The sequence below is a fragment of the Pteropus alecto genome, unplaced genomic scaffold (assembly GCF_000325575.1).
Source record: "Pteropus alecto unplaced genomic scaffold, ASM32557v1 scaffold171, whole genome shotgun sequence".
Taxonomy (NCBI): Eukaryota; Metazoa; Chordata; class Mammalia; order Chiroptera; family Pteropodidae; genus Pteropus; species Pteropus alecto.
The window spans coordinates 5,482,031-5,498,686 of NW_006431925.1; the positions used below are offsets into that span (position 1 = coordinate 5,482,031).

The following is a 16,656-nucleotide window of genomic DNA, read 5'->3' on the forward strand; positions in this document are numbered from 1 at the left end:
AGGGCACTTCGGTTGCTTCCATGTCCTGGCCACTGTGAATAATGCTGCTGTGAACATTGGTGTGCAAATATCTTTATAGATATGAATTTTTAAGTCTTTGTGGTAAATACCCAGTAGAGGGATTGCTGGATCATACGGTAGATCAATTCTTAGTTTTTTGAGGAACCTCCATACTGTTTTCCATAGCGGCTGTACCAATTTAGAGCAGAGCTTTTAGACTTCAGCCCATGGATTAACTTTAGGGGTCATGATTCTTTCTCCCTTATCCCTAAATTGTATGTTCACTTTGTGTTTGTTTGGTATGGAGAGAATTCATAACTCTCATTAAATTCTTCAATGAGACTATGACATGACATAAAATCCAGTGATGTATTAGAATGAGTTGGACTCTTAGCGAAGTTTTCATAAATATTTCTCTCTCAGAAGAGCTTCTGAAAAGTACAAATTAGTGGAGTAGTGGAGTTGAGATGGTCTTCGCTTGCCAGTTAGTGCACAGCTGTGTGCATTAACAAGCCATGGAGCTCTGGATTAGATCAGCATGCTCTTATGAAAACTGAGGAGCCTGATGGGGATAATACCTGTATGTTTACCTTTCAGACGATCTGAGGGTGTTCTCACTAACAGAGGTAAAATTGTGTTTTAGGGACAGCTTTTATATGTAGATAAATAAGTGATAAAACCCCCAACGTGTTCTATGTTGTGAATGGTAGGTTGGAAAAATTGTAAGGCAATGGTAACCAAATGCCTGCCTTGGAGGGAAAACTGTCTCAATTAAGCACTTAGTTTGAACAATGTGACTTGCTATTATGTTCTCCAAAATAAAGATACGAGTAATGCCTACCTAGATAATTAAATAAGATTACTTATATCAGATTTTAAAACATAAATCAGCAAAAAGTTAGGGTATTATCTACCAGAAATTATTAGAACAAGTAATCCATAATCCTATCTGGAAGAAATTAGATAATAAGACCAATGGTGTGTTACTGCCACTTCAAGGTCAGGATAACAGCCTTCATTCTTTAAGATAAGAGTGGAGGCATATGTCCAGCTCACTCAAAAGCATCAGGAAATCCCTGAGGGAAAAATTTTCAAAACAGCAGAAGCAAGAGCTTTTTGTTTTCCAACCCTCTCCATAAATTATCATCATGTATATAACAAAAGACGATTTTAACTGATGCTGTAACTAGAGGCAACTATGGCCATGGGGCAGGTCCTGTATGCACTTTGCTAGTTGGGGGTCTAATGACCATAGCTGCCAAATTCAGCATATATGCCTTTCAGTCTTCGTGTTATTTTCACTTACGTGCAGCATTTGACACTTACTACTCTATAAGTAAAGAGGCAAACAATTTCATAATTGTTCTGACGGATTCTTTGGTAAACTGTAGGACAGAGGGTGAGAGAGAGAACCCTTATGGAACATAACAATGGGGAAGAGAGATGGATGGTCACTAAGTCCACGTTAGGCTAGTGCTCAGTAAATGCCACTGAAGGATAAAAAGTTGAGGATATTAGCAAGGAAATATCCTGAGTAAGTATTCCGAGGGAAGGATCTTGGGCTGCATGAGGCTCACAGGCCTAGTGTAGGGTTAGTTAGGGACTGAAAGAGCTGTTTGTCATCAGAAATTTGATGTTTGCAGAATTAGAGTAGTCCTGGTCATGACAAAGGTTCATGTGGTTATGGATGTGTGGGGCTGAAGTAGAGATGAAAGTCATTGGAAAGGCATAATCCCTCCAAGTTGGCTTTTTTGGCATTGTCCTGTGTCTTTATTGTACAGCTCTTTTCCACCCCTATGTTTTAATTATTTGCCTATAAATAGCAAACATTTTTAAAGAAGGTAGAATGTCTTAATTCTCTCTTAAACCTGTAGAACAAGCTCAGTAATCATTGCAAGTGAGAGTGAAAACTTTCCAGCAATGAGCTCTGTAAGCAGTTGGACAACCACAGTGCAGCCACGGTTGTAGAGGGAATCCCAGCTATGTGTGGAATGTGGACTTGATGACCTCACATCCTTCTGACACTTAAAGAGCCTTGGAGTCTAAGTAACGGTAAAACATTCGAAATTAGAAAGTGTTCTATAAATGCAAAGGAGAAATGTTATGCTTTGTTTGTACCACTTTATTCCATTTTTTTCCCTAGTTTTTAGTTTTGCTCTCTATTTTTTCCCCTTTTGAAGTGCATTAGTTACCATGGAAACAATGGTGTCATTGGAATTCACTGGTATGGGCAGGATTTAGTTATGTCTACAAGAACAGTCTGAAGTTAATTTAAATGGCTTCTTAAAACGCAAGGCTCAGATGGGGGAAGGAGAAGAGATGAACTATTAAATTATCTGCTCTTGGCCCTAATGACATTAGCTCTGCCAAATCCTTGATTATCTCAGTATTTGTAGCTACACTATAAAAAAATAAATAAAAAATTTCAACCTTACACATTTTTAATGGCGAGTACCTTATGCGTTGTGTCATTCTCACCCATTTTTGTTGCCTTCTTTTGCAAGGGAGGCCCAGGCACCTGCATAAATTTGAACTTATAGAGTCAGGGGGATTTCACTATGCAGCCTTTCCTTCTTAGGTAATCTCTTTCTGAGCTTCTGAAAAGTATATTAAAGCATATTTCCTCTCTTATGCCATCTGTATGTAAGGGATCACTTAGTTAATTTTAATTAAAGAAATAGCTAGTTATTCTACAAATACATATTTACTGATACTGAGTGCCTTCTTTAAGCAAAGAACTATAATAAGCTTCACTGGTGATTAAAAAAAAAGGGGGGATGAAGCTTTTTTCTTCAAGTACCTTATCATCCCGTAGACTCTATCCTTAACTCTATTGTGGTACAAAGGCCCTATACCACATGAGAGTACTTTCTTCTCTGGGCTATCAAGGAGGGCTTTCATGGAAGAGCTATGATTTTTTTTAATGTCCTTTTGCACATACTGGTCCCTTGCCTGATAAGCCACTGTTAGCTTCAGAACTCATACTCATTTTTCAAATCCCTGCTCAGGCATTACTTCCTCTAGGAAGCTTTTTCCAAACTGTCAGAAAAGGTTAATAATTCTTTATATCTAGTTTGATTTATCCCACTACAGGTTTACCTGTCAGTCTCCACAGAAGAATGTGAGTTCCTGGAGAACAAGAAAACATGCCTTAAATATCTTTAAATTCTCAGTTACCTGGCCTATGGCAGGCATATGATAAATTCTTATACTGACATTTGACCTGGAGACACTGTCATCCATAATCTGCTATTTTATTTATCCCCAGGTCCCAGACTGCTTTGCCTTGCATTCTTTCTGCCACAGCCAAATTGATTGTCTCCCACTTCTTTGAGATTTCCATGTGATTTCTCTCCTCACACCCCTTGCCATTCTGAGAAACATTTACCTTCTCGTTTTACCTAGTAACTCCTTTTTATCCTTTGGTGCTTAGATTAAATGGCTTTTTCTCTGGGAGGCTTGCTCTGACTCTGTTAACTAGGTTAGGTCATTCTAGTATATGATCCAATAATACTCTAGTTCCCCCTTTGTAACCAATTTTCACATTCGTCAGTACTTTCACATTTATCGTGCCATACTGTAAGCTCTGTGAGAGCAGAGATTGCAAACTTCCCTCTGTGCCTAGAATATATAGCTATTCACTAAATGTATAGTGAATGAATGAATGAGTGGAGTAGAATTTTCATAGGCAGATCAAGGAATGGGGGAGGTACAGAATTCAGTCTGAAAAGAATCAGGAAATTGCACACTGTATTCAGGGTTGTTCCGTTTGTCTGTAGTTGTAATATGTTTGGGTGTGTTTATGCCAAGCCTAGGTTTGGTCGAACTTTAAACAGTGGGCTAAGGAATTTAGACTTTATTCCTGAGATTTTTAGAGGAATCTATAAAGAATGCTGGATAGGAAATAGACACAATTAGAATGGCGCTTTGAAAGGATTTAATCTAGTGGGGATGAATAGAAAGGATTGGAGACAGGAGAGTGTGGAGGCAGTAAGGAAGCATTTGCAATGGTCAAAGTTATTCCTACTGCCGGTATGACCCAGCATAAGTCATGAAATCAATATAGTAAGAGATATAACCAAAGTTTTAAACAATATCAGGTAAATTGCTCTTAAGAAAAGAAACTTATTTCATAAAGATTTGGTCTCAGTTACAAACATATATATGTGTATGTTTATTTGGATCAATATGTAAAATATTTATTTTATCATAAAATGGTTTTAATTGAAAAAACACTTGTGTAGGTTATAGACAGTAAGGGTCTGATCTAGAATAATAACAATGAACATGGAAAGGGAAATAAATGTAATTTTCGTTTCAAAGGAAGGATTGACTGGCTTAGCAATTGATTACATAGGGTAGAGTGGTTAGGAAAAAAGGCAAAAATCAAAGGGATTTTGAGAGTTATGTTGCCCTTAATAAATCTTCCAGGAGGTAGTTGTTTTGCTTAGGACAACAGTGAACTAGAAATTAGAGGTTAGATTTCCAGTTACAAATCCCTGCCCTTTTTCTCTGAGGGTTGTGATTTAAAACTGTTTGGCAAGGAAGAGACTGGTAGAGAAAATGATTTGCTGTTGGTCTTTTTAGTTCTATTCACATCATATGATGTATGTGACCATCTCTTCTCACAGAACCAAATTTATAATTTATCTGTATATTTGTGGCCTCTTACACAAAGATGTTTTTTTTTAACACTTAAAGAGCTGTATTCTTTAAGTATATACCTCTTTTATGGTTGTAAATTAAATAACTTCATTATAATTTTTTACTTTACTACATTATAATTTTTAGGCAATAGGGCATTGCTTACGCAGGCATTTTTACATAATAGTAAAGAGGGGTAAGCTTAGGAGTCTGACTGCTCCTAATAGTTCAAATCCCAGATCTGTCACTTTGTAGTTGTATGACCTGAACAAGTTACTTAATCTATGCCTAAGTGCTCTCATTCACAATATGGGAACTATAGAAGTATTTCCCTCAGAATTGAGGTGAGAAATAAGTGAGACAATGCATGTAAAGGGCTTAATACAGTGTTTGGCACAATCTCAACACTCAATGTCAATATAATGTCATAATGTTACTTATTATAATTACTTTTAGAGTATTATCATGAAGCAGATAAATTTATAAGTCACAGGTTTTATGTATTTGGTCTAGGTATTTTGACTAGTTCTTTTATTTGCTAATAAGAATTTTAATGAGAAATTTTTAAAAGTTTAGATGAATATTGTCTTTGAGATTTCTTTATTCCTTAAGTATATTAGTTGAACCTGAACTCTTTCCTTCATATAGATTTATTAAGTTGCTAAAGTTATTTAAAGTCTAAAATTTTGCATTATTTAAAATTATTATTTAATGTAGGCTAATTGTTGTTATAAATGCACCTCAAAATATATAGTGATGCAAATGCAATAGAAGTTTACTTCTTGCTCACGTACTAGTACCAGAAGATGAGTAGGTGAGCAGAGTGGCCTTCTTCCATAAAGTCATTTAGGCTATTGGAGCCTCTGCCATTTTTAAACATAACTTCTATGGTCACCTTTGTGGCCATCCTCATTTGAGCCAGGCAGAACAGAAAGATAACACAGAGGCATGTACATGGGAGAATTTTATGGACCAGACCTGATTATGGTACACATACTTCTACTCACATTCCATTAAACTCAGTCACATGATTATACATCACATTTTTCAAGGAGCCCAAGAAATGTAGGTTAGCTATGTGCCAAGGAAGATGAGACCATGGATTTTGGTAAATAGCTAGCTGTCCATTGCTACAGTTGACCTGGCAGCAAATATATTAAAGCCTAATGCAGATCACTGAACTTATTTTTTTTCCTTATAAATAATTCTGAAAATTCTGTAACTATTTTATCTTTGCAAATAGTTACTTACTTTATAAAAGAGTGAGAGAAATTTTGCTTTTCCTGTGATTTACTTTTCCTGCTGGTTAAAAACAACAACAAAATCCATCTATAGTCTTGAATATTTTAGCACTTATTTATAAGGGCTAATGATTATATTATTGTCTAAGAAAAATTAGGTGATCTTAGAATGTAAAATAGATTATTCTTATCAATGTTTTCTTTCCATTTTTCATTGGTTTTCATTTTTATCACCAAAGACCCTACAAGTTGGGTCAGAATTCTGAGGATCAGAATTGTGGTTTATTATTTTTCTGGCAGAATAACCATTTATGGCAGTAGGTTATCTATTTGGACCAGGAGTTCCACACCTTCACCCTTGAATGCCTTTACAACTCATGTATTCAATAATATCTGTTTTGGAGCTTTCTCAGCATCTAATTTGTCTATCAAACCCCCCAAATCCTATTTTATTTAATATCTCAAGCCTATCTGCCTTAAAAAATAATTTAGAAATAGATAATCTTATGTGAAAATAGAGGCAGGTGGCACATTTGTTCTCTGCCTTCGATCCTTGAGTATAATTTTTCTTCTGATCATCAGATAGTCTTACTTGACTCTGGGAAATCCAATATTTTTGATGTTTTTAAAGAATCTTTTTTTAAAAGAAAATTATTCATTTAAATTAGTTTTGAGTATACAGTACATTGGTTAGACATCTGTATAGTTCATAAAACGATCCCCCCAAATGCTCCCTCCCTATCCTGTCTCTCACTTAGCCATCATATTAATGCTAACTGCATTTCCTCTGCCATGCTCCGCATCCCCGTGACCAACTACCAACTACTAATTTGTACTTCTTTAACCTAAAGAATCTTTCATTATTGGCTTTGAAGGCCTTACAAAACACTGAATTTCTTCTAGGAACACATATTAACTAATTTGTACATGACATATCACATGTGGCTTACTTCTTCACAATTGGATAATCTTTCCATTTTTAAAAAATGACTTTTCTTCAGTGATAACCTTTATAAGACTGGGTAGGTAGCATTTTTCATCTCAGCCATAATTACATCTCAGAGATTGAAGATGTATGCTCATTTCTGTCTTTCCCCAGAATCTCTCAGAAGTTTATGTATGCTTTTAACTAGAATGCAGTTCTGTTTGATTTACATGAATTAAACTTACCTAACCCTATAACTCTGTGAGGTAGATAACATTATTTTCCAAATTTTGCAGATGAGGGAACTATAATACAGAGAGATTAAGTAACTCACATAAGGCTATACATCTGTTTAGTGGGCCACTGAGATCCTGTCGTAAGCAGTCTGCTTTCCAGAGCTCACATTCTTAATTGCTATTTCTCTGGATTATCCAGAATTGAGGTTTAGTTATGTGGACATCGTGGAATATCACAGGGTCAGAGATTCCAGGGAACAAGAGGAGTCTCCATTAAATTTGATTACCACTTGGGGTTCTGATTGTCTAGGTGGGCAAGTGAAGACAGGAAACTGGTGGACTGAAAAAGGAGGAAGAGCCATAGGTTCTGTTGATAGTCGATAGGTATAATGAGGTATAATGAGGGTGTTATGGGGAAGGGGAGTTCCATGACCAGGAAAAGGGAATGAAATCTTAGGCTCGACTGCATCAGTGACTGGTGAAGATGGTGCAGATCAGGTCTTCCCTTATAACTGTGTTCTTAAATCATCCCACTAAACTGTATGGTCTCATCAATTGTTTCAGGCCACCTAGTTCCATGAACAAAATCCTCTAGTCCATTTTCTTGTCATCTTGTTTGGTGACTTCCACATACAAACTAATGACCTAACTGGTTTGAATTTTGGCTTCGTTATTTACTAACTTTGTGACCTTGAGCAAATAATTTAGCTTCAGTGTTTTGTGACCTGTCTCATAGTTCCGTGTGGCAGTTAAATGAGATTACATATAAATAATACTTAGCATAGACCTTAGTATGTGGTGCTGTGAAGGATAGCTCTGAATGTCATTGTTATAGTGGTAGACTGTAGAGATCATTATAAACCTTCATTTTAGAATTCAAGGCATAGAGAAGTTGAGTTATGCCTCATGGACCCAGAGCTAGCTAGTTGGTTCCTGAAAGGAGCATGAGTGCAGGCCTTTCTGTTCATTGTTCTTTCCAGGCCAGACTACTTCCAAAAGAAAAGACAAGAGCACTCATCTCACTTTTTAAAATTGTAGAATCTGTATACATGCTTCAAGGAGTATAATACCAATAACTGGTTCAAGGCTAAGAGGAACCAAAAAGCACTTATGAATTTAATCTGTTTCAGTTATTATTCATTGTCTATTTAATAGAGAGTTTTTCCTCCTCATTTTTTTCTTAAATCATAACTTTTAATCCTTGTGACAGGTTCCATCCAGCAAGAATTTAACCTGATCATAACCTTGAGAAATTGGATTATGTAGTGGCCTCAAAATCTTGCTTATTACTTACCTGAATCTGGGTTTAAAATGCCAAGAAGAAATTAAAATTGGGGCCTTTGAGCCTACTTAATTCAGTATGTTTAGATACAAAAAGCCAATATTTCAGAGCAATGTTGATATTTCAAGAGTCAATTTTTAAAAAGTTAATAAAAGAAGTACTCTTCTGAGCCATTGATGGATTCAAATAACCTACAAATAACATATGAAAGGTTTGTGGTGGCTGCTGTTAGGCAGGCACGTAAGTAAAAAGAAAAAAGAATCTTATACTTTGTTGAGACATAAGAAAATGATTGAGCATGCTTACAGCTGCAACTCGATGGTATTATGTAAATTAGCTATGGCAAAGCATCTATTTACTAATGTTTCTGCTATCATAGGATACACAATATAGGATACACAAGAAACACAAACAGCTTAACAGCATATAAAGTATTCATAGGATATAAGGCTTTTTGGAGGGTGGGGGTGGGAGATTGTCATGTGGACATGAATTCTTTATTTAAGAGAATAATTATTTTATGAACAACATAGTAGTATGGATCTTCTCATGTTCCTTCTTATTATATTAGCTGCCTCTGTCTAAAACTCATTGATCGTAGAGGACTACTCTTAAATGAAATAGGGCAATGTTTTCTAATCTTTTTCATACTCAGGGCTCCCTTTAAAATTTTCTTCCAACTGACTCCATGTTTTGAAAAAGTTGTCTACCACATAGTCTGCATACCTTCATTAATAAGTAATTTTTCTCATTTTTAATTAAATATGTGTGTATATGTATGTGTTTGACTGTTGTATGAGCTTCTGAACAGAAGGAGATAACCCACAGGTGTTATATTCAGTTGATGTATATAAAGCAAAGAAACTTGACAGTTTATCTGTCTTGTATAGTCTTGAAGGTAATTGTTTCATTTCTGTTCATTTTTTAAAAAAAATTCATAAATCACAGACCCTGAAAAATGTTTTTGTGCATCGTAAGACCTTAAAACAACATTAGGTAGGAGAACCACCGAAGTTCTATAGTCAGAGGTAAATTGTCTACAGCAGCACTGTACAATAGAAGTATAAAGGTGAAGTTATTTTTAATAATGTACTTAACTCAGTATATACAAAAATACTGTAATTTCAACATGAAATCAATATAAAAATTGAGAGTCAACCAACAAAGGAATTGTATTTAAAAAATACTAGGAGTTCTTAAAATTCAATAAGAAAAAAACACATAATAGAAAAAATAGACAAGAGACCTAAACAGACACTGTACAGAGGAGAATATGCAAATGACCGATAAACATTAATAATCAAGTCAATGCAAATTAAAACCACAGTGCAAAGGAGATCTGGCACAGAGTCAAGAAGAATGAAGACAAATTGGAATGCACCTGCACCTCTGCAACTTTCTTTCACCACCTCTAACCAAAGGAAACCTTTAGAGTATAATGCCTAAGGCTTCACTTCTACCTCCCAGATCTTATTCCACTATACTTTTGGTGAACTTTAAACAGGAGCCGTGTAGTTCTCAAGATAAACAAACTTGACACTTGAACAATCCAATACAATGAGATATGACAACAAACTCATCATATTTACTAAAATGAAAGAAGACTGATTAGGTATCAAGTGTTGGTGAAGCTGTAGCACAACTAGAATTCTCATACATTGCTGGTAGGAGTGTAAATTGGTAGAACTTCATTGGAAAACTGGCATTTTTACAGAAGTTGAAAATGTATAAGCTAATACCCAGCAAAAAAAATGACATGTATAAAAATATTCATAGAAGCATGATTTATAATAGCCAACACCTGGAGACAACAGTGATCCAGCAAGAGAATGAATAATTGTGATAGAGTCACCGTAGAATCTCAATGAAAATAAACTACAGATATACATGGGTTAGCTAGATGAATTGGATGATTACATTTACATCAGGTTCAAAACCAGACAAAATTAATTTATGGTGTTAGAATTCAGTTAGCTAGTTTATACTTTTGGGAACATGTTTTGAAGAGTATACAAGGAGACTTCTAGGGTGCTGGCAATGTTTTATTTCTTAATAGCATCATGGTGACATGGGTATACTTTATGATAAATCCATTCAGTCATACACTTATAATTTGTATACTTTTTTATGCGTATTCATGGTACACTTCTGTGAAAAGGCTTAAAAAGTTTAAAGAATAACTCATAGATGTAAAAAAAATTATGGAGATATTTTACATTCTTTTACTTGCTCTAAGTCTTTGATATCCAGTGTATATTTCATACTTACAGCACATCTCAATTCAGACTAGCTACATTTCAAGTGCTCAGTGGCCATGTGTGACAAGTGGATACCTTACTAGATATTGCAAGTCTAGAACTCCACTATTTCAGAGCTTCTCTGGGGTTAGACTTTTATTTCAGGCCTTTTCTTGGAGTGTCAGGTGGAAAGAATAGGGGATTATTCCTCCCAAGGACCTGATCTTAATTTTACTGCTACTTCTCTGGTTCTACAGAATATTTTCTATTTAAAACAAATGATTGTTTTTGTGTGCAGGTTCATAAGATGCACATCGTTTGGTTATCTGTTCTTATTGCTTTTTTGGCCATTCTTGAGATGACCATCTTTTTAAAAAAGTGAATGTCTTATTGAAGCATGGTATACACAAAAGGGCATGAAATGTAAGTGTATCGTCCAATGAATTTTTACTAAGTGAATAGACCCATTATTTGTATTCAAGAAACAGAACATTACCAGTACGCCAGAAGCTCCTGCCTTATGCCACCTCCCAGTCACTACTCCCAAAGTAGAACTCAAATTATAACACCAAAGATTAGTTTTGCCTGTTTGTGAACTTTATATAAATGGAATAATAAGTATATAATTTTATGTGGCTTATTTTTCTTAAAATTATATTTGCGAGATTCACTCATATTGTTGATTGTAGCTATAGTTCTTTCATTCTTACTACCGTATAGCATTTCATTATGTAAATATACCACAATTTATTTGTTCATTTTACTGTTGATGGACATTCGGGTAGTTTTCCATTAGGGAATAATTAGTGCTGTTATGAACACATTTGTACATGTCTTTCAATGAATGTTATATTCACATTTCTGTTAATATATAACTGAGAGTGGAATTACCGTTCCAGAATATAAACATATATAAATTTAGGTAGATAACTACCAAAGAGTTTTTCCAAAATTGTTGTACCGGCCTACACTTACTTAACTGAAAATATGAGTGTAGTTGTTCTATGTCCTTACCAACATTTGGTATTTTTTGTTTGTTGTTTTAATAACATTCATTTATTCTAATCAGGACTTAAGCATAAATACATGGTATCTCATTATGGTTCTAATTTGCATTTCTCTGATGATAAATGAAGATAACACTTTTTCTCATGTTTGTTGGTCTTTGGATATAATCTTTTATGGAGTTTCTGTTAAGTCTCTTGCTCATTTCTCTATTGTAGTATCTGATTTTTTCTTATTGACTTATAAGAGTTCTTTACATATCTCTGATAAAAGTCCTTTGTCATACATGTGTGTTATAGATACCATCTCCTGCTCTATATCATTTCATTCTCTTAATTACGTCTTCTGATTAAATTATTCATTTTAATGCAGTCCAGTTTAAAAAAATTTTTTTCATTTATGTTTATTTAGTGCTTCGTTGTGTTCTGCTAGAAAAGTATTTGCCTGCCTCCAAGGTTATAAGTATAGTCTCCTGTTTTCTTCTGAAAGTGTTATTATTTTACCTTTCTCATTTAACTCTATAATACATCTGGAATTAATTTTTGTGTATGGAGGGTTAAGATTTTTTATTTTCCATACAGATAACCAATTAACATGCAGTGCTATGTCATCTCCATAGTAAATCAGTGACTTTCGTCGTGAGTCTGCCCTGGGCTCTCTGTTCTGTTCCATTACAACTTTTCTTTTCTTGTTTTCTAAGCAAATTAATATACGTGTGGGAAGTCTTAAGATGAGAGAATTCTGGTTAATGGAATTAGTTTATTCAAGATAATCATAGAAACAACCAAAACGACCTTCGATAGATTATTGGATAAAGATGTGCTACATGTATACAATGGAAATTACTGAGCCATAAGAAAAGATGAAATACTACTATTTGCAACAACATGGATGGATCTTGAGATTATCATGCTAAGCAAAATAAGATAGAAAAGGTTGATAAATGTGTGAGTTCATTCATATGTGGGATATAAAACCAAAAGCAACAAACGAACAAGACAAACAAACAGAGACTCATAGACACAGACAATAGTTTAATGGTTCCCAGATGGAAAGGGGGAGAAGAGGAGGGAAAGGAGGTCAAATATATGGTGATGGAAGGAAATTTAACTTTGAGTGATAAACACATAATGCAGTATACATGTGATGTATGATTGAATTGGACACTTGAAACCTATATAATTTTATTAGTCAATGTCACCCCAATAAATTTTTTTTAAAAAGATAATGTAGTGTGCAGTATTAGGGCATTTTTCTTTAAACTAGAAGTTACATATTATCAGTAATAGAGCCAAGCTTAGTTGTCAAAACCTCTGAATTCAAACATAGAGGATTACCTTTAAATTTTTTGATTATACATCCTTATCAGTAAATGATGTTTGAGCATATATTTATTTATTAATAAATTACATATAGTATCTATAGTATACATATATAACTGCATCCGCATGTTGTTTTGATTAAAACACACAGACAAAATTGAATTTAAAAAGGAAATCACAAAACAGAAATCAAAATTTCAGTATTTTTTTCCTACACCCCTGTTTTAGCCAAGATGGGCTGGGTTATGTGTGTATGCTAACAATCTTCAAATTTCAGTAGCTTAAAACAACAGTAGTTTTTTTCCCTCGTGCTATATAGTTTGGCTTCAACACTCCTCGGCGCTGTTCTTACTCTGCACTTTTGGAGCAGCACTTTTGAAAGCTTGCTGATCACAGGGACAAAGGGAAAGATAATGGGGAATTGGCACTTAAAGCTTCTGCCGAGATGTGACACATGTTCCTTCTGCTCACATTTCATTGTCCCAACAAATTACATGTCCTCACCTAACCTTGCGCAGAGAAGAAAAACTCTAACCTTGTGCCCAGGAGAAGAACTGGAATATTTTAGACAGCATTAAAAATTATCACCTCTGAAATGACTGATTTCAAAGAATACAGCCCTGGATTTGTATTTGTCTAAGAAAATAAACACACAAAGACAAGTCATTTTAGTTTTTCTAAGCCTACAGTCTGAGAAATGAGTCTAGCAGAACTACAGGCATAGTGGTCTCTCTTGCTAAAAACCTTCAGTGGCTTCAGTGGGTTCACTTTGCACTCATGTAACCCAGACACCTAACATGGCCTACAAGCCCTACCTCATGTCGTGCCAGTCACACCATACCTCAACCATACTGCTCTTTCATTTCCTGGAAGAAGACATGTGTTCCCTACTTCTGTCTTGAGTGTTTTTTAGATCAAATATTTCTTCACGAAGTCCTCTGTGACTCCCAGGGTAGATAGAGTCTTCTCTTTTCTGTGCTCTCATACTTTGTTGCTTTGCTTTTAGAGAAGCTGTTTCAGTTTTTAAAGTAGATTGTTTCACTATTATTTGTTCAATCTGTTTTTCCAATTAGCATGCGAGCTCTAAGAGGGCAAGGATCAGGTCTGCTTTGCTCACCACTGTCTATGGCTGCTTCTGTTTAGCGCAGTTACTGGCATATAATAGGAGCTCATTAAATATCAAGTTTGGTTATAGATTTATGTTTGTGACATTTACGTAGTATCTATAGAGAACATGTCTTAGATATATATATATAGTCCTTAGAGAGTTGTTCGCACAAACTACAAATGCATTGTTGCTCTGTGCCTCTGTGTCTTGGGCAGTCTAAGAAGTTCCAGAGTAGGAATGCTTTTCCCATTGTCTCTGGATTGGAATATACCCTCACCTAAATTTTCATGTTTTTAAAGTGGTTTTCCTTTTTCCATTTCTCGAGTGATTTTTTTTTTAAGTTGAAAGCCCTACAGTCAGGGGATATATCACATTTAACATAAATGGCAGTAAAACTGTCCAAGCAATGAGTGTATTATATAGACCTAGTGAATAAACAAGCTGTGTGATATTAAGCTGTGTTTTCTTTTAGCTTCTGGAGATGATATTGAATTATCAAAACACACTGATTTGTTTTTTGTGATATACTTTGCATCAGCAAAAGGGCATGTATTAGATGCTTGGAAAATGCTTAACTACATATTTATGTGTCTCACTGTTTACCTTCATTTAAATGTGTTGTGTGAAACTTTTTCTGTTTCCTTTTTTAGGAAGAATAACAAGTTTGATCGCCTTCTTGTTTATATGTTTCATTGTGGGCAGTTAGTGCTGTTCTTCATTCAAAATGCAAATATCCTAATAAAGATGTCTTTTATAATTGATAATCTTATAGATGGAATCAATAGGATGATACAGACATTATCTGTAAGACTTTGATAGAAGAGAATTACTGCTTCCCATCAATAAGAAGTGGGATTAAAAAGAGCACGAATGAGGATTATATTTGCAGAGCCTATTTATTCAATAAATGTTTATGAAGTATCTATTTTGTGCTGGAAGCTGTGCTCAGAAGGAGATGGATACTTTATATAAGGCTTTAAATTTTTGTTTCAAAAGGTAGCATTCTGATAAGAACTGAGTTTTAGTCTTTCACTAACTATTTCAGTTTTCTCATCTATAGAATGGGGATGATAAAATACCCATCTCTTAAAGTTCCTGTGAGGAATAAATAAGATGGTGCATTTAAAGCACTTATCCCAGTACCTGGCATATAATAAGCACTCATTACATATTAGCCGTTATTTACTATGAGGCTTTGTCCACAGTCAGCCTCTTAGCTATTTTCCTGTGTTTCTTCTGCTTATTTTTTCCATATTGCCATCAGAACTAAATTCCTGAAACACATATCTGATTGTGTAACATTACCTCTTTAATACCAGTTTTAAAAACCTTTTGTGGTTTTTTGTTGTCTCAAGAAAAAAGTCTCAGTTACATGGATGACATTTAGCACCTTACCATCTGACCCTGACTTTCCTTACCAAACCAGCTTTTGCCTTAATCCCTGCTTGGTTGCAGTCCAAATAGGCCACACACATTATTTTTCGTTTCCTTGGCTTGTGCTCTTCTCTCTGTCTAGAATTCCTGCTGTAGGCGTCCACCCCTCTTCTCACCCTCAACCTCAAGAAATAGCTCTATAGGCACCTCAGAGATTCCTCTTATTCTTCCCAGACAGAATTTTTTAATCCCTTTTATTTATATTTCATTAGTATTTATCACATTAAAGTTAATTAAATTACATGTGTCTTGCTCCTCCACTAGCTTGTGAATTCCTTGAGAACAGATACCATAACTTATTTGTCATTGTATCACTGGAACTACTATGTACACGATAAAAACTTGTTGAAATATGGATTGAGATTCGGTTTGATTTTGTTTTGATTGCAGTGTTTTTATTATTCTAGGTTCTGGGCCTTGTCCAAAATATGAGTGTTTTCCAGTGTCCAAAATGTAAACACAAAACTCATATTTTTGGTGCTGATGGTGCAAGGAGACTAGCACGGACCCTTGATCTTGATGTTCTAGGTAAGACCAAAGAATATTCTTTTGCAGAGGAAGTGGCAGAAGGGAAAGTGGAGATAAGGCATGGTAATGAAGAGTGTCTTGGAAAATGATAAATTGCTTTTGGCTATGTTTTTTATGTTAAGTTAGTAAAGTGTAGTTTTATGTGCTAACTTTTCTTTAGCTTTTTATAATACTTCATTAGTGGAAGTCTTTAAATAGGAAGTTCTACCAATTTCGGTAACTTCTGCTATTGATAAAAAACTTTCTATAACTTGAATTTAAGAAGAGAGTTTTGTAGTCTGAGTACTGTAATTTGAAGCCCATATTTAAGTAATGGTCATCAGTTTGTTTGCTAAGTTGGGAACACATCTCTCAGTATAAACAGTATATATGGAAATACCTGTTCAGTGTGTTGTAGCAGCCTTTGGAAGTGTCCATTCTTAGTGTATATGAAAAAAATACCTCCCTTATCAGTTCTGAATTTATCAGTCTTGCTCTAGAAGGACAATATTTTCTGTATACTGTAATCTTTTTATATGTGTCTGCCATGTCTATACAGCACAGAACCTGAAATTTACATTGTATGTATCTACTGTTCATGTTATTGAATTGAAGGATTAATTAGTGTTATAAGGAGAAATAAAATCATGTGTTAAGTGAGCAAAACACAGAATTTGGATAAAACATGATTTTAAAACAATCCACAAGCAACTTA

General features: G+C 34.8%; 1 protein-coding gene across 6 annotated transcripts in view; it reads left to right on the forward strand.

The window, feature by feature from the left end:
- Window positions 1–16,656, forward strand: part of NUBPL (nucleotide binding protein like) — a 180,050-nt gene that overhangs the window by 126,048 nt on the left and 37,346 nt on the right. For all 6 annotated transcript variants that reach the window (XM_025043382.1, XM_025043383.1, XM_025043385.1 and 3 more), the window contains one exon: window positions 15,842–15,962. In XM_025043382.1, coding sequence (XP_024899150.1) covers window positions 15,842–15,962 — 121 coding nt within the window. The remainder of the gene's footprint in view (window positions 1–15,841; window positions 15,963–16,656) is intronic.